We start from the raw sequence: 18,193 nt of genomic DNA on the forward strand, positions 1-18,193 counted from the left end.
CTTAAGTTAGGATAAGTTTGTATAACGTGCTCAATGTTGTTTATGCTGTCGTTTAATTCGGAAATATTCCTGCTCTGTTTAAAAGTAAGTACAGGGGGATAAATGAAGAGAATTAGTACTAGAACAATTCAAGGATAGATTTTGATGCATATGGTATTAATATATTGGTTTTCAGCAATACGTGACGGGTCTTACTTGCAATCAATGTAAGGCGAACACGTTTAATTTGGCATCGAAAAATCAATTTGGCTGCATCAGCTGCTTTTGCATGGGCATTACTGACAAATGCGTCTCCTCCAACTGGTACAGAAACGACGTGAGTATATTTTACGTTGCAGTTAATAAAAAACCTACAGAATTTTACCTACAGGATTGTCACGAGACGGTACTGTTTTACAGATTCGAGTTTCGTTTACCAATTCTGTCAGGGACTTCTCTCTCATCGAGTCTAGAACACCAGATAGTCTACCAATCACAGACGGTATTCGTTTGGACACAGTCAGCCGCGAAATCATCTACAACGAATTCCCTAATCGTGGGAACAACGACGTTTACTACTGGCAGTTGCCTAGCATTTTCCTAGGCGATCAAGTTACCTCCTATGGTGGCAACCTCAAGTATACTGTTCGCTATGTTCCGTCTCCAGGTGGTCAGAGCTCGAAAAACAATGCTGCTGACGTCGAGTTGATCAGCGCCAACGATATCAACTTGCTGTACTTCTCCAAAGAGTCTCCCGAGCCAAATACTCCCCAGACTTTCGTCGTACCTCTGTTAGAACAATATTGGCAACGCAACGATGGAACACAGGCTGACAGAGAACACTTGCTAATGGCCCTGGCTGACATCCGCGCGATTAGGATCAAAGCCACATATACCACCCACACCGACGAAGCTGCTTTGTCATTGGTATCCCTGGATACAGCTGAAAAGTACAACACAGGTCGGGCAAGAGCCGTAGAGGTGGAGGAATGTTCTTGTCCAGTGGGTTACAAGGGACTATCTTGCGAGGACTGCGATGTTGGATATACTAGAGGTGGCGAAGGTCTCTATCTGGGTACGTGCGAGCCTTGCTACTGCAACGGTCACTCCAACCAATGTAATCCTGACACGGGAGTATGCGAGAACTGTGCTCACCACACCACTGGCGACTTGTGCGAGTTCTGTGAATCAGGATACACGGGTGACGCGACTCGAGGAACTCCTTACGATTGCACAGGTCGCGAGGTAAACCATACTGATTGCAACGAAATGGGTTCGCGCAGCAGCTTGTACATTGGTGACAGATGCGACTGTAAACGAAACGTCGAGGGACGTCAGTGTAACAGGTGTCGTCCAGCTACGTTTGGACTGTCCGCGGAAAATCCGGATGGGTGTAGTGAGTGTTACTGCAGTGGATTGACCGATCAATGTCACGAGAGTTCCTTGTACGTTCAGCAGATTCCCATGTGGGTATACGACAACCAACACGGATTTACTCTAACCGATTCGACAAGACAGGAAATCATCGACCACCGTGATTTCGAATTGAACTTAGCTACGAACGAAATAGGGTATCGTTATCCGGATAGCAGACGACGCAGCTTGTTGTGGTCCCTGCCGCCCATTTTCACTGGCAACAAGGTTAAAAGCTACGGAGGAAGTCTGACTTTGACTCAACATATCACTGCCATTCCTGGGGCTCAGAGTTACAAGGATCAGGATATTATCCTAATCGGAAATGGAATCACGTTGTTCTGGACGAATCCTATTGACATCCAGCCTGACGTTCCATTGACTTACTCGGTGCCATTCAGAGAATCAGAGTGGAAGCGTTTGACTACCGAGGGACCTCGAGTCAGCTCCAGGACTGATCTGATGACTGTGCTCTCTAACTTGGAGGCGATTTTGGTTCGTGCAACCCACAGCGACGGAATGAGAGCCACGTACATTAGCGACATAAGCCTGGACACAGCCGTGGAGCATCCGACTGGCAACAGAAGAGCTGTCCAAGTGGAAGTTTGTCGCTGCCCGACCGGATACGTTGGAACATCCTGCGAGTCTTGCACAACAGGTTACTACAGAGACACTAGCGACCGATCCGTCAGCTACCTGGGCTCCTGCATTCTGTGTCCTTGCAACAACAACGAGGAGAGCTGCGAGATGACGCACACCGGCCACGTGAAGTGCCACTGCAAGCCAGGATTCGTGGGCCAGTACTGTCAATACACTGGTACGTATGAAAGAAACTTCGAAGTACTTATTGTCAGATTTATTGGAAGCTTGTCAGGGTTCAAGAAAATTCTCTAAAGCAATTTAGGATGAGAGAGATATTAAATGAAATATTTTGGATCGGTTAGATGGGCTGATGGTAAGTCTAACGCCAGTGACGAGCGTGTTAAAGGCAAATTCGTGGGTTCTGTTCACGTGCAGTTACAAGTCCCCACACCCATTTTATATCTATTTCTCAATGACTCCGTGCGACGGCTGGCCATTAACCTCGTCCAGCATGCCACCAGGGCCCATTGAAAGAACTACTAATGGATCGTGGAGGAGCTGGTACGTTTATGTCCAGCAGAATCCTTTCAATGTAATATGCTGCATCGTGGACGATCATGGAACGGAACTGATCAAAGTTATAACGACGGTCACGCCAGGTTTGATGAGCCAAATTATAAAGGAATATACGTGTTTGTCCCTGGAATGGTGGAACATCATGGTTTCATCTTCATTCGTGTTTTAGTTTAGTTCATTATTGGATATGATTGTTTCCTTTAGTCACACCTACGAATCACATATGTTCACTACTGACTATTTCATAGATCTTCTAACTTTTTGACCACTTTGATTGTTGGTGTGATCACACCTTGGTTGATGGGCTTCTTATATCAAACTGAGTATAAAATGTCGGATTTGGACAATTAAGTCCTTCTTCATTATTTCCATTTATATGTTTCTATGTTATATGATCGTAGGATTCCAAATACTTGCTTCTTTTAACTTTTATGGTATTTCTTACAGAAGGCACAATATCGACCACCACGACAAGTCGTCCACCAAACCCACCAAAGATTGTGGTTTATATCAGAGAACCCGAGTTCCAGATCGTTGAAGCTGGAGGCACTGTTAGGTACCATTGCTTTGAAAGAACGGACAATGTAAGAAAAATAAATAAATCACTTGAAAAGATATGTACGATGGATGTATTAAATATTTCTTGGAATACAGGGATCTTTGCACATCAGATGGGAAAAAGAAGGTGACGAACTACCAATAGGAAGAAGCATAGACGACAAGCGTGGCTTATTGATCATTCGAGATTTGAAAGTGTCTGATAGCGGCATTTACATTTGTCAAATCAGCGATGGAGTGCATATTGGTTACAAGAATGTCACTCTCACTGTTGGAGGTAACATAAAGAGAATTTGATCACTAAGGAATATTCATCTTCGTACATATTTTATTCATATTATTGAGTATCGTATAATTCACCCGGACGCAGCTTTCCCGCGAAGTTTGCTGGACATTCCAGGTACACGAATCTTAGCTTAGATACCAATAGCAATAACAATAAAATGTCCTATCTGCGTCTATACTTAGGTCTAATTTGACAAATGATACATAATAAATAAAATAATGGTAAAACTTCCAATATTCCACATTTTGAAAAGTGAAAAGTTGCCAGACAAGGCAACAGTCATTTAATCAGAACGACATTAACACAATATATTAATTATCTTGATTTCATTCAGATAATTTTATTTTCCCATTTAAACACTCAAATCTAGTTCCACCAAGGGTTATCGTCGAGCCATCATCTTTACAAGTAATGGAAGGAGAACCAGCGGAATTCCGGTGCGAGGCAACTGGGAATCCCCCACCACGAGTCGAATGGATTCGTGTCTATGGTCCCATGAGCCCGGGTGTAGTGGTCAACAATGGAATTTTGCTCCTGAGATCTGCTTCGAGGTACGATGCCGCCGAATATAAATGCGTGGCGAGGAATAACGTTGGCATGGACGAGAGAACTGTCATTCTTCATGTTGAAGGTACCGTTGATTGTCATTCCATCATAGCTTTGATATAATAAGAATATTCTTCTTATAAATTGAAGCCAAAATCAAGCCAGTTTATTATTAACAAATTGTCGAATATGAAAACTACAGGAGAAAAAATCACAAATAGTTTTGAAAATATTGCTTGTCGTAATATTCAACTATTGAAGATGTTTAAACATTGCTTTCTTTAATAATTGTACCTTTGATTTTTACAAATCTTTGTCACCTTGTAAGCTGTTTTCAAGAGATTTGTGTTTTTGCATCTAACAATCTTTAATTGTAGAATGATATTAAAATTAGGAAATTAACAAAAATTAACAAATATATTTTCATTGACAGTTTTAATATTGTGTTATAAAGAAAATAGTCCTTACAAGATGATCATTCTATCTATAGAAAAATCCACTCAACCCATAACACCACCAATCATCACACCGTCACAATGGTTCGGCCAACCTGGAGAAACGATCGTGATAACGTGCGTGACATCTTTAATAACGAATCTCACCTGGTCTAGAGAAAGGAACCCACTACCTCACACAGCCAGCCAACGTGATGGTGTCTTAACAATTGTAAATCCTACCCCTTATGACACCGGTACCTACGTCTGTACATCGACCAGCTACATAGGAGTGACTAACAGCACCATCAACATAACAGTAACATCTAGAACACCAGCACCGTTTGTCAAGGTGACGCCTGAGAAACAGACCGTTCCTCAAGGCAACATAGCTGAAATAAGGTGTCTAACAAGCAGAGAACCCGGTGAACATATGACGTGGAGCAAGTATCTTCAACCGCTAAGCTCTAATGTACGACAAGTAGGAGACACTTTGAGAATTGTCGACATCCAAATTGCTGACAGGGGTATATATGTGTGTCGAGTCACTGGACCAAGTGGAACGCACGAAGCTAGCGCCATGATCGAAGTCGAACGTGAGTAAATATTAAGTTTTCTGTTCCCTACACAAAATTGTCCAGTAATCGAACCACGTATCACTGCTTTAGTAAATTTTTATATGTATATATCTTTGTATAATGATTTTTGACTCGTAAATGAATAAATTAGAATTAAAATTAAAATTTACTAATTGTATAATCTATTCACACACAAGCTTAAGAATCGTTTAGGAACAACTTCTATTTCACTATTCGGGCTTGTTTAAACAGGCAGGGAACCTCCATTGGTAGAGATCTATCCCAAGAATGTCCCTCCAGTTACTCTGGATGGGTCCACGGATCTCCAATGTCGAGCAACTGGAATCCCCATGCCAGAGTTACATTGGTCTCACGAATCTAATCGACCGTTCCCTCATAATATTAAACAACTTCCTGGTGGCGTTCTGAGACTAACCAACATCACAGCCAGCGATGGTGGGTCGTACGTCTGTACCGCTATCAATCCCGCCGGAACGAATTCAGCCATGGTATACATAGAAGTTCAATCCATGCCTGTCATCAGTATATCGCCCCAATCTGGAATGCTGCACGTGAGACCTGGGGATAGGGTACGACTACTATGCAGCGCAAATGGATTTCCGGAACCTTCAGTTACTTGGAGCAGACATCCGAACGTAGTATCGCCGTAAGTTACTTTTTAAAAGGAAGATCTTATAATTAGACTGCCGATTTTTATGCAACTTCATCAGAACATAATCAAAAAGGTAGAAAGTTATAGGAACCTTGGTAGAAAATGATTTTATCTACCAAGAATTCTAAAAAGCATTATGCTTATTATGTATTCCGTTACAAAGTGTGTCAGGAAAGTAATCGGACTGATACTCTGAGTAGTACTTCAAGTACAGATGAACTTTGTTCCCTCTAAAATATTCTTGAGAAACTATACAACATCATAAAATTACCAGTTCCCGAGAAACGACATCAATCTCATTACTTTTCTGACATACTATATGAGGTGAACATGAAGTAAAAGTCCAAAGAACAGTACTAGGTATAATATTTTATAGATGAGACTACAGCATATTCCTTTAATTGCGTTCATGAAAATATGAATTTGCATAAATACTCGCAGTCTAATAATAATACTGGAAAGTAAAAACCAGAGGTAACCGCTGGATTTATCTGCAATAGTACAACCAATGAATTGGCAGCCCCTCATCAGGCCGTTTATGAAATACACTCCGCTTCTTCGAGTGACGAAGGTTCATACATCTGTCATGCAAGTAGCAGAGTAGGAACTACTGAGGAACGAGTCTATATCAGAGTAGAGGATATAAATGTACGTGTTCCTATAATTGTCCTGTAATTGTACGTGTTCTTTGTTATGGTATTTTTACAATAGCTCACAAAAATATTTAAACACTTACCACTTGAAATCGTTCATTTGTCAGAACACGTACCTGCTGTAACCATAGCTTAAGAATATGCTGAGTATTAATAAAACATTGAAATATTCGTTGTAGGACGGAAATGATAACGCTATACGAACGGACTACCTCAGGATTCCCGATGGCGGCAAGGTGGAAATGCGTTGCCATGTGCAGGATTCCGATGGACACAGAATTTATCTGGATTGGAGAAGGGCGGATGATAGACCTCTGCCAGCTGGTAATTCCGTTGACAATGGTGTACTGATCATCCCTGTCGTGGATAAAAGTGCTGCAGGAGAGTACGTTTGCACTGGAAGAGACCTAACTGGAAATGTTCTCTTCAGAGCCACATCTGTCCTTGAAGTATTATGTAAGATCTTCGATCGAGCTTTGTCTTGCTTACATAATATGAAAACAGAAATGGGCTAAGTCCAGTATTCAGCAAATTGAATAATTCTTAGTTTACCATAGACATGAGTATAAAGTACTTAATGCAACAATTGATCTCATTATTTTATGTGATATAATATCTCGATTTAATTTAGTTTAATTTTTTTAATTTAATTTAATGAATTCTCCTACTTTTGTATGATTGATTAAGTTTAGTCCACTTTTGTTTCCGATGCCTTATGTGCGAGTTGAATAATTATAGAATTGGAAATTATTTGTTTATATATTGTTGCAGCCCCACCAAGGATTGTGTTAATCCCACCAAGACAAACAGTCCGATCCGGAGAAAATCCATCAATCGAATGTCGTACCACTGGTGACGAACCAATGAACATAGAATGGGATGCCATAGGGCGTAGCTTACCTCACTCGGTGACACACCATCGTGGACTTCTCCAGTTCCATGGAATCACTTATTCTGACGCGGGAAAATATGTTTGTAAAGCTACCAACGAAGCAGGAACCGCTGAAGCTGTTGCTGAAGTTCTAGTGAATCGTACGTAATACCATAGACTCTGATCCTAATAGTTCTATAATTAAACTCCATTCATCAGACCTCATTTTTGGGACAAATGACGTAGCCAGTGAGCATATAAGAGGAGTTCATGTAATCAAACAGGACCGCATTTATACTTTTATATAACATAATATAGTTTTAAGTTTTAAAGTTAAGTCATAAAATTTGGTCCCATAGGAGTGAGATTCCAGTTTGCGCTTAATGCACCTTCTGGCAAACGCGGCCTTGTAATCAAGCGCTAATAAACACTTCCATTGAGTTCAGATAAATGGAGCTCTAATATATAACTATAAAATGAAATGTAATCCTGTTATAATCCATATATTTCAGAAAATCCTTACGAGAACACAGAAATCAGACATCTCGAGAGAGACATGGTCACATATGTGGGACAACCTGTGCGTTTACGATGCATGGTCAGCGATAGAGCTACAATACACTGGTCCAGGGAAGGACTGCCATTGCCACCTAATGCTAGAATCAAAGACGATTATTTGGACCTACCCAGAGTAAGACTGGAAGATAGTGGAAGGTACATCTGCCAGACCCAAACCTCTCATGGGGTTTCCAGTGATTATGTTAATTTAAATGTCTCACGTAAGTTGAAACCCATGGTTTCTATCACATCATGCATGGTGTTCTTCCTTCACTTTCATACTTTTCATCTTTCTCGATACAAATCAAGTAATATAATTAGACAACATACGATCAAAAAACTATGACTAGAAGGGTATGTATTGTATCTGATTGTACTAAATTGTTCCTGAGCATGAATCATTTTGGATTGAGTTCAATTCAGTTCAATTTGAGCAAAATTAATCATCAGCAAGTCATAATACAGATTCGGTGGACACAGTTTTTATTTATGGTTGTCGCGGTATTGTTTATTAGTACTTAATTTGCGTACGGATTGCACGCGTGTGAACCCAATGCAGTGCAGGGAAAGCAGTTGCGTCTGCAGCGTTCAAGGATGCTTTCTGTTGGATTACTATTGCAATGTGAATGCTATCTTCTATCCTGATAACCGCTACTACTTCAACAACAAACGGTGGATTCCCCACTATCTTCAACAACTAGGCGGTTTGTTTTGTTTCAACAAATTATGTGTTCCCGATTTGTGATGTCTATTGGACAGTTAATGCTTTTCTCCTTCTTTTGTTGAACAAGATTAACATTTTCTTACTGTTCCTCTCAGACTATCTCTACCCTAATAGAAAAAAATCAGGAACACAGTCTGACTGCAAAATTGTTAATAGATCTTCATCCTGTCACTACCTTACACTTTGTATCGTTGTGTTCATGGTACTAAAGGTTGAGAGAATTAGAAACTTTGCACAATGATCATAGAAAAGGATATTAACATCTTAGCAAGGTTATTAAATATCTTCCACATGTGTTTGTTATTCTGTAGAATAGCCTGCTCCTGATCCAAATGATATCCATTGTCATTTTAGATTTATCCTAAACTCAATGTCATAGGAAGCAGTAATGGAAAGGGGTTCACGTTCATACGTTTTGAAAATAACTTTCAATGCATTCTGCTAACTCTATTGTTTATATTTTAGCTACTACAATACCTGCTGTCAGTGTGGAAGTCTCTCAGGATCCAGTGAACATTGGAGATAACATTGACATACGTTGTGCATGCTCTGGAACTCATAATCCACGTTACTATTGGTCCAGACCTAACCATTCTAGTCTGCCACAAAATGCTCAAGCGCATGGAAACACTCTAAGATTGTCTAACGTGACTGTCAGTGACAGTGGACTATACAGATGCACTGCAGACACTCCTGATGGTACCTTTGAGCAGGACTTCAATCTTGTTGTCCATGGTAAAGTTTCATACTTGATTATTCTATTATTCTATTTATTTCCCAATATCCTAATCTTTATACTTTATTTATTGATCATTCAAGTAATATAGTAAACTAATAAAGTCTTTATTGCACACTTATGCTTACAAAATTATGCTTCAATGTAAGTATACAATAAATTCAAAGCTCCAAAAATATACATCTTCAATTGAGGATTCTTATATTAGGTGGAAACAACGATGCTCCAGCAATTGAAACCAAGCTTGCTCCTTATGGCTCCAGTCTAGAAATGGATTGTCGTCCTAGCATCGATCCACCACTGACGTTCTCCTGGAGCAAACTAGGAGGTATTTTGCAACCTGACGCTCAAGTATTTGAGGTACGATAATTATAATATAAAAATCATAATTAAAAACGATAGCAGAAGACATTCTGACTTCATGTATTATCTTTTTCTCTCTTAGAGTAAATTGAAGCTAACCAACGTCAAGGCAGAAGATGCAGGCACGTACATCTGCACTGTGAACAACGACCATGAAAATATAGAAATACCGACTATGCTTGTCGTAACTGGAGTAGTTCCATACTTCAGTCAGGCACCTCAAAGTTTCATTGCTTTACCTCCACTAGCTGACTCATATCTGAAATTCAACATAGAGATCTCATTCAAGCCGCAAAGCTATGATGGTATAATCCTGTACAATGATGAATCCAACCGTGGAAATGGAGACTTTATTATGTTGTCACTGGTTAGAGGCTACCCACAATTTAGGTAATTATCAATAACTAACTTAAAAATAACTTGAACATATCACTAATATGCAATTAAAGTGCTATAATGTATAGAATGCCAATGATATGCAAAGACACATAACATGTTTAGTTGTAATATTTTAAACGCGAAACAAATTTTTGTGTGGATTCTGTTTCTTTAATTGCATTTATAATAAGAATTTTTCTATGTTAGCTTTGATCTTGGTTCTGGACCAACTATGATTCGGGCAGAAAAGCCTGTAACACTTGGAGAGTGGCATACTATAAAACTCCAGCGTCACAGAAAGGAGGGAACCATGTTAGTCGATGGTGAAGGCCCTTACAAAGGTATCGCAGATGGCAGGAAACAAGGATTGGATATGAAATCATTATTGTTTGTGGGTGGAGTCCCCAGTAGTACCATAATTACCAAGTATGCAGAGATCAACAGTGGTTTCGTTGGCTGCATCAGTAGATTGGTAATTGGAGAAAAGGAAATTGACCTGATTGGTGATCAGACAGATAGCTTTGGGATCACTAACTGTGAAACTTGTGCTGAAAATCCTTGTAACAATGGTGGTGTATGTCAAGAAGCTGCTACAAAGAATGGATACATTTGTCTGTGTCGTGCTGACTACAGTGGCAAGCACTGTGACTATGTTGGCCAGCCTTGTTATCCAGGTAAAAATATGTTTTAATTATTTTTTATTTTTTCACTTTTATCTTTTGTTTTTATATCTGTACAATTGTAATTGTCTGTAATTATAGGTGCATGTGGTGAAGGCGATTGCATAAACAAGGAAACGGGCTTCGAATGCTATTGTCCTTACGGAACAACCGGTGCTCGTTGCGAGAATACGATAAAGGTCTATGAACCAGCCTTCCATGACGATAAATCCTATATAGCACACGATACACCTAAAGCTCTTAGGCGGTAAGTATCTGAACAGTGCATGATGCATGATTAAAAAAGTTAGCCCAATTTTTCTGCTGCATATGTCCCTTATTTTTTATATTTGACAGTAAATAATTAGAAAGTTTTCACTTTAGAGTTTCATGTTAAATAATTTATTATATGTATGTTTAAATGTTAATCGATGGATACAAAGACTCTCTAAAGGATCCTCAGGCGCACTTTAACTTGCCCCCAATAAAAAGAAATCCCTGATCTTAATTGGAACAATGATTTTCAGGCCGAGAATGAACCCAACCAAAAGATACGATCGATTACGAGCACGCAACGCACAAGTTAGAAATCCACGATCAAGGCCACATCACCACAATAAGCTGCACCACACGAAACATTAGTCCTTTTTTTCACAACCAAACCCTTTCAATGCACATAATGATAAAAAAAGAAAAAAGAAACGAAGGAAAAGTCACTTATTAAATGTTTGTAGAGAACGAATCGATTCTTATGTAACTGCTATTTATAGTTAGTCAGCATATTATATATTATATGTGTATTATATATATTTTTTTTATGAGAATTTTATTTACAATTAGATTTTTTTTGTGTCTGTCTCATACGTGTCATAGATGATTATGTTGAAGCCTGTATAGTGAGTAGTTCCTTGGAATGAACCTCATGGTGCTGTAATATTAGAGTATCAATTAATATACTTACGTTATACTTTTCATATAACAACCTTTTACAGGTCCAAGTAATTATTTTCATAGCAACATTATTTCAGAAACAATTCTTGTCGATAGAGCTCTCTTTTTATTAAGATGCCATTCGATTCGTTGGATCTTGGACCATAAAGGGTTTTTTGTACAGCTTCTTGAATAATACATTTTAACGCATTGTGTTAGTTATTTTAATTATTGTTTAAAGTAAACCATTAATAAGATCACTACCAAACAAGAAAGGCACTTTACAGTAGTATCAAGAGCTTATTATTGGCATTATTGTGTTGTGGCATTATACGCGATTTGTGTACTAAGCACACAGTCAACACATTCACACACACACTTAATATCAGGCACATCTTAAGATGTTTGTACTTATTTTGTAAGAACCTGTTTGATGTATGTGCCATAAGTGGTGTGTTTTTAGGGCCAGAATGACCGTTTATATGTATTTCGACGGGCTTCGAGTGATGCTATAAGTATAAATATATGTCTTGAGATGCAAATAAAAATTGATTTAACAGGATTTTTGTCATTTTGCTGATTACCTGCCTTCGTAGTAGTTTATGAACATCAAAGAGGTAAGTCATGTTCTAAAAGGAAAATTGTGTGTCCCTCCAATGTATTTTCTCCTATTAATTCTAATATTTTCTCCCACTAACAGGAACTAATTTCTACATCTAATGTTAAATCAGGACAGTGACTTTAATATTTCCAATGTTATTACAGATTGAAAGTAGCAATGAACTTCAATCCTCTGGACAATCAAGATGGCATACTGATGTATTGTGCTCAAAGCGAAGAGGGACTTGGAGACTTCGTTGCGTTGGTAGTTAAGGATGAACGTGTCGAATTTCGATACGACATTGGTTCTGGCCTGGCGATCATTAGATCAAACCATGTTCTTCAGCCTGGTGTATGGACGCATGTCTCCATCAACAGGGACTTCAAGGAGGGGAATTTGACTATAAATGGAGAACCTACAATAGGAGGCAAGTCTCCCGGGACTGCTCGCACCATGACGCTTAATACACTACTCTATATTGGAGGCGTTGATCGCAGAAGAATTATAGTGAACAGAAATGCCGGCGTAAATGGGACTTTTCGTGGTTGCATCAGTGATGTAAGCTCATCATAAACTTTTTCAGAAGATTCTTGATAGAATTATCCAAATAAAACATATTCTATTATATTCTCAGCTTGGAGTGTCTTCGATGAATGTAGACATACTAAAGTCTGCCTTGGATTCAGTAAACATAGATGACTGCAATGTTCTACATCCTAATCAAACCAAGTTGACTACTGTAATCACTACTCCACCATCCACTACGACTCCCTATGATCCGTGTGCCTCCAATCCTTGCATTCATGGAATGTGTCAGAATACTGATTCGTACGACTATTCATGCACCTGTGAATACGGCTATGTGGGAAGAAACTGTGAGAACATTTTGAAGCAATGCGAACTGTTACTTCCCTGTAGAAATGGAGGCACCTGTACAGACCTCCATGGGTCCTACAAATGCGATTGTCGCTTAGGCTACAATGGACAGAATTGTGAAAAGTGTAAGTATTTCAGAGAATCAATTTTAGTATTAAATACAAATATTTATTTTACAATCTTATCAATTTCTCTTTGATTTTCAGTGGCGGAGATAACTTACGATGTTGCATTTAGAGGAGATGGTTGGTTAGAGTTAGATAAATCTGTAATGACCCATGAAGAAGAACGTGAAGTGTTAGGTTTTGAAATTTCAACGAACAAGACCAGAGGACTGATCATGTGGCATGGGCAGACGCCAAATGATCTTAATCTTGATCACTACATGGCTCTTGCTGTGGTTGATGGGTAATTAACAACGTTCTTTTTAATTAAACACAATAATTTATGAATTCATTTGCGAGCAATAAGTATTCTATTCCAGTTTTTTATATATTTTATTTAATCTGCTATTTTCAGTTATGTAGAGTATCAATACAACTTGGGTACAGGACCAGTAGTGATTCGTGTCACTGCACAGAAGGTAGATGATGGAGAACGACACAGAATAATCTTAAAGCGCCAGGGAAGTGATGGAAGCATAGAATTAAATGGAGAACACATGGAGAGCAGTACTAGCTATGGAACACAGCAAGATTTGAATGCTAGAGGCAGCGTGTACTTAGGTGGAGTACCAGACTATGCTATGACTTATGGAAAATATCAAGAAGGATTTTCTGGTTGCATTTACACCATGGAGGTGCAAGATTCTGGGGCCATAGACATTGGAGAAAAATCTATAAGGGGAAAGAACGTTTCACCATGCACTAGGTAAATGAAAAAATAATTTTCTGTTAAGAAAACAACATGGAAACTGTATAAAATGGTCTGTTAATCTTTCATGCTGCTTAGAGCAAGATGGATACCCTCTTCCTTAGTATTTACCAATGCGGATACGGACATCTTCGACGCGTTTGTTCCTCCACCTCCTGTCAATATAATCCACCCTAAACCAGCGGCAAATTTGGCTGCGTACAGTATCAAAAATTACTCATTGTTAATCCTACTTCAAAATCTGCTCGCCTTCACCATGGATATCCGAGAGCAGAGCGTGCTTTTCACAGTATTATGCATAGACACTATAAACGCGATGAAATGTATATTGAGTTAAGTGTTGTTTAATTGGATTAGGTCTTGTTTAAGTGAATACGTGTCCTTTCAACAATGATTTAATAATGAAGAAACACGTATTCTCTGGTAACTTATGGAATTAATCCAATTTGTAAATTGTTTAACGCTTCGTTAACATTGGGGACAAGGTAAATTATTAACATTTTAACAAGTAAGGATTATTTAATGTTTTAATAACCCTTTTTTCTCTTTATTCCTTTTTGTTTTATAGTTATTTGGACGATAGACTTCCAACAAGAGGCGACCTTGGAAAGATATGGAAGTGGTTTATTTAAATGAAGGGACAATTATATTATTCAGTTTGTAAAGCCTACCGCGGCAAATGATATATGTATAAGCAGTTTTATATCTGTACGTGTACAGAATATGTTTCTGACAACATTTTATAACCGAATTAACTACATTTTATACAGTTCTTTGTTTTTATAAAATACGATAGATTCTTTCCTCATATTAGCCAATCCTATTCCCTTTTTTATTTTTTTATCTGACAATGCTTTTTTTCCAATTGAAAAAAAAGAATGAACATTGAGGCGACTGCTAATGGATACAATAATATTATATTACGTCACGCATAAGTTTTCACTGCCATTGTCTGAGTTGTTAACTTCCCATAGGCTTCCTCTAATCTTTAGCTGAGCAAACACTAAAAATGGCTCCATTAGTTCATAATTCTAGTTGTAACGTTACAACAAATTCTCATTGAATTAAGAATGTTTATCTTCGACATATAGAAAAACATAAGAAATAAGTTGTATTGCAAAGTAAAATTTTTATTTCAACATTTATCTGGACCAATGATAGGCCCTATTATTGATTGTTCTATGACTTCTATACGAATTTATCTTCCTTTCTTTTTATTGAAACACTTTAAACTTCATTATGTGATACTAACAAAGGAAAGTTACTTACAAGTATTTGCATAGTTAAGATACGGTGCTAGTAAAATATGTTGCTAGTTCTAAGGAGATTTGTATTCAATGAAAATGCGACGGACGTGTGTAAATAATTATAATTAGTCTCTCAAACCTTAGCGTTTTCTTACATTCTGCATAACCGCTATTTCTCAGAGGAAATATTGCATAAAAAAACGAATAGGTAAGGATTAAATGAAAGATTCGACAAAGGATACATTTACAGATTACTGTTATTTATTTATTCATGGATTATTACAACGATACATTGTCATTTATTTCCTTTTGTTAGTTCATTTGCCTATTAAATTGTCAATTAACAAACGCAGATTCTCTCACATGGAAAGTAGTAACAATAATGGGCATTTTCTAGATTTGTATGACAAACAAAATACGATAATATAAATCTTGTGTGACTCAAGTCTAATGCACAACGATAATTCAATTATTTTTCATTTTTCTTTTTTCTATCTATAAATAATACTACATATTCTCTCAATAAAATTCTCATAATCTAAATTCATTCTTTGGTTTCACGAGAATAAAAAATATATAGGCCATGAATCATCAAGGCAAGATGGATAATTAACATCAGTATATCAAAAAGCTTTGTCGATACTAAAATATTGTAAATGATTATGTACAGACTTAACGATATTGTAAGTACATTGCTGAAATCTCTAAAACTTTCTTATTATCCAACATCGAACGAATGCTTTCTGAATGTCAATGCAAATGTTAGCTACAGCATTATATTTATTATTTTACATTTCGTATATATATATATGCATATATATATATACACACATATATATAATAAGCATAAATATAAAAAGAAAGTGTATAATCTACCAACTGAAAGTAACCATATAATGAAAGTGTAGTCTATTGTTATATGAATAATTCTTCAAAATGAAATGAGACAATAAATATAATTTTGTTAAGAAAACCTCCCTTAATTATTGCATTGTTGCTTGAGGTACAATAAAAAACATAGTCAGTACAAATAATGTTAAGATTAAACCTGAGGAATTGATACAATTAGAGTGTTTCAGACACATACTGGCTGCTATAAATTCAGCTTGTAACCAGATATATATGGTAGTCCTGTACTAACTTTCTTCTGATATTCTACGTAATCCTGCCCAAAGAAATTAAGCAGAGTAATCTCTTCGATTAAAATGCGGTCGTGGAAGAACTTCCAAGATACTCCAGTGTATGCAAGGAAACAAACTGGATTCTGGAGTATTAGCTACAAAGACAAATATAAAACTTGTCTACACTTCAGTAAAATATTATACATATTTAATATGAAAGATTATTACCTGCGTTCCTATAGACCAATAAAACCAGCCCACATAACTAGGATGCCTGCAAATTCTGTAAACTCCATACGTAATCAATTCGTGACTATCCATCTTTTCACTCTGCACAATATGATTAAAATTATGCTTGGCAGTAAACATCGCCAATTTTCTCAAAACTTCCCCACAAATGCATAGTACAAGTCCAAAGTATGATATAAAAGAAGATTCTTTCATTGCAGAATAATAATGCCTTTCTATGACAAATTCTATCCAGCTAGAACATGCTGCCACTCCATAAGCTATGCTGTGATTTAGAATAAAACTGTCGATGGAAAGAGTAGAAGGATTTATCCAAGCTATACTTAGGAATTCTGTGTAATGGAATATTGCCATTATAGTGATATACACTCCGAACATTTGCCATGAAGATGGTGCAACAAAGGACACAATAATCCCAATACCAAAGGCATATCCTAGGAGAACTGCCCTTACAGCAACCTGTTAAATGTAAGTATTCATAAAATAAATTAATGTTTTCATAATAATTCACATAAATGAATCGTTATAATAGTAATATATTTAAAATACCTGATAAGCAAAGTCGCGAAACGCAAGAAGTACAAGTATATTTAAGAATCCATATTGAAATAAATGCGTAAACCAAATGTTGTTAAAATATTCTTGAAAAACATTGAATTCTAACCTTAACAATACTTCTGGTAGGATTGCGATTAAACCAGCGGCGATAAAACAAAAGAAACTAAGCTTTCCATTGTAACACAGCATTTTCTAAAATTTATGTATCTTTATCCTACTTAAATATGTAATTCACCATTTCTATCAAATATTAATTGCAGGTTAGTTTTTAACCTCACTTCAACTATAGATCGCCAACAATTAAATCAAATAGCTTTCCACAAAGTTTGAAAAAATGGTATTCTTCTAGAATGTAAAAATTTCGCAAATTGCGTTCCTCCTTATTTTCTACATTTAGAAACTAGTAATAAATGATATAAAAAATTAAACTTCATCTTTTATAAACGAATATGTATTCACAGATATTAATATCATAGTTATTAATAAATAATATATATTTTAGCCAAATTATAATAAATAAAATGAAATAGATGTAAAACAATAGCATATATTTTTTAGATAATTTGAAGTACATTTATTAACTATAAATTAATACCATTTAACTTTAATTTAATTTTATATAAATCATATTTTTAGTTTTCTCTATTAAAATTAACATTTGTTCCTCTATGTTACAGGAACTTCAATTTTACATCTTCAATAATCTACAATCAACAATCAATGCTACATTATTTAAATAATAATACATGTTCATTGTTATATTATTATATTATATTATTATTTATTGTATTATATTATTATTTATTGTATTATATCATATATTAGATTATAGTGCAAATAAATTATTATAAATAATCATTATATATGATTACTATCTGCATTAAATTGAATTTTACACTATTTAGAAATAATGAATAACAATTTATATATTAAACAAACGTTTTTATTTATCAAAACCATCACCATATAAATATTAAGTTCTATAAACCATAAATTTAAACAAAAGTTGTAGAGATGAAGTCAAAATATTACAAGTCAAAAATCAAAGCAATTCGCAAAAAATTTTCCCAGCTTCTCGGTTTTGTATCAGGAGAACATAACATCATAAGAGGTGGCACAAGTTCGGTGTTCATATTCTTGGAATATGACGTCATTTTTCGGAATGAAAATT

General features: G+C 36.6%; 3 protein-coding genes across 35 annotated transcripts in view; 2 read left to right on the forward strand and 1 right to left on the reverse strand.

Moving 5' to 3' along the window:
- The window catches only part of LOC122576586 (basement membrane-specific heparan sulfate proteoglycan core protein), a 182,669-nt gene extending 170,610 nt beyond the window's left edge, over positions 1 to 12,059 (forward strand). For 29 of the 31 annotated variants that reach the window (XM_043747096.1, XM_043747099.1, XM_043747100.1 and 26 more), the window contains 19 exons: positions 176 to 316; positions 400 to 2,209; positions 2,337 to 2,633; positions 2,998 to 3,134; positions 3,205 to 3,385; positions 3,765 to 4,025; positions 4,431 to 4,970; positions 5,205 to 5,619; positions 6,126 to 6,273; positions 6,458 to 6,734; positions 7,050 to 7,310; positions 7,662 to 7,928; positions 8,223 to 8,411; positions 8,897 to 9,166; positions 9,376 to 9,527; positions 9,613 to 9,920; positions 10,116 to 10,582; positions 10,670 to 10,835; positions 11,095 to 12,059. In XM_043747096.1, coding sequence (XP_043603031.1) covers positions 176 to 316; positions 400 to 2,209; positions 2,337 to 2,633; positions 2,998 to 3,134; positions 3,205 to 3,385; positions 3,765 to 4,025; positions 4,431 to 4,970; positions 5,205 to 5,619; positions 6,126 to 6,273; positions 6,458 to 6,734; positions 7,050 to 7,310; positions 7,662 to 7,928; positions 8,223 to 8,411; positions 8,897 to 9,166; positions 9,376 to 9,527; positions 9,613 to 9,920; positions 10,116 to 10,582; positions 10,670 to 10,835; positions 11,095 to 11,209 — 6,402 coding nt within the window. In that variant the 3' untranslated portion in view covers positions 11,210 to 12,059. The remainder of the gene's footprint in view (positions 1 to 175; positions 317 to 399; positions 2,210 to 2,336; positions 2,634 to 2,997; positions 3,135 to 3,204; positions 3,386 to 3,764; positions 4,026 to 4,430; positions 4,971 to 5,204; positions 5,620 to 6,125; positions 6,274 to 6,457; positions 6,735 to 7,049; positions 7,311 to 7,661; positions 7,929 to 8,222; positions 8,412 to 8,896; positions 9,167 to 9,375; positions 9,528 to 9,612; positions 9,921 to 10,115; positions 10,583 to 10,669; positions 10,836 to 11,094) is intronic. The other 2 variants (XM_043747103.1, XM_043747106.1) reach the window with 2 other exon arrangements.
- Positions 11,973 to 14,612, forward strand: LOC122576587 (basement membrane-specific heparan sulfate proteoglycan core protein-like). 3 transcript variants are annotated; one of them, XR_006319804.1, is made up of 7 exons: positions 11,973 to 12,114; positions 12,263 to 12,656; positions 12,733 to 13,099; positions 13,181 to 13,382; positions 13,494 to 13,844; positions 13,926 to 14,332; positions 14,416 to 14,612. XR_006319804.1 is itself a non-coding variant. In XM_043747131.1 (6 exons), the coding sequence occupies exons 2-6, from the start codon at positions 12,276 to 12,278 to the stop codon at positions 14,182 to 14,184; spliced, it is 1,560 nt and encodes a 519-aa protein (XP_043603066.1). In that variant the 5' UTR covers positions 11,973 to 12,114; positions 12,263 to 12,275; the 3' UTR covers positions 14,185 to 14,612. The 3 variants fall into 3 exon arrangements, 2 of the variants coding, with proteins under 2 accessions (XP_043603066.1, XP_043603067.1); XM_043747131.1 differs by having other exon boundaries at positions 13,926 to 14,612; XM_043747132.1 differs by lacking the exon at positions 13,926 to 14,332.
- Positions 14,613 to 15,333: 721 nt separating this feature from the next.
- On the reverse strand, positions 15,334 to 17,498 carry LOC122576588 (protein-S-isoprenylcysteine O-methyltransferase). Its single transcript, XM_043747133.1, has 4 exons — positions 17,301 to 17,498; positions 17,014 to 17,214; positions 16,444 to 16,923; positions 15,334 to 16,370 (listed from the first exon to the last, which is right to left on the reverse strand). The coding sequence occupies exons 2-4, from the start codon at positions 17,209 to 17,211 to the stop codon at positions 16,188 to 16,190; spliced, it is 861 nt and encodes a 286-aa protein (XP_043603068.1). The 5' UTR covers positions 17,212 to 17,214; positions 17,301 to 17,498; the 3' UTR covers positions 15,334 to 16,187.
- Between the last annotated feature and the right edge of the window lie 695 nt (positions 17,499 to 18,193).

Source organism: Bombus pyrosoma, linkage group LG16 (genome assembly GCF_014825855.1).
Source record: "Bombus pyrosoma isolate SC7728 linkage group LG16, ASM1482585v1, whole genome shotgun sequence".
Classification (NCBI taxonomy): domain Eukaryota; kingdom Metazoa; phylum Arthropoda; class Insecta; order Hymenoptera; family Apidae; genus Bombus; species Bombus pyrosoma.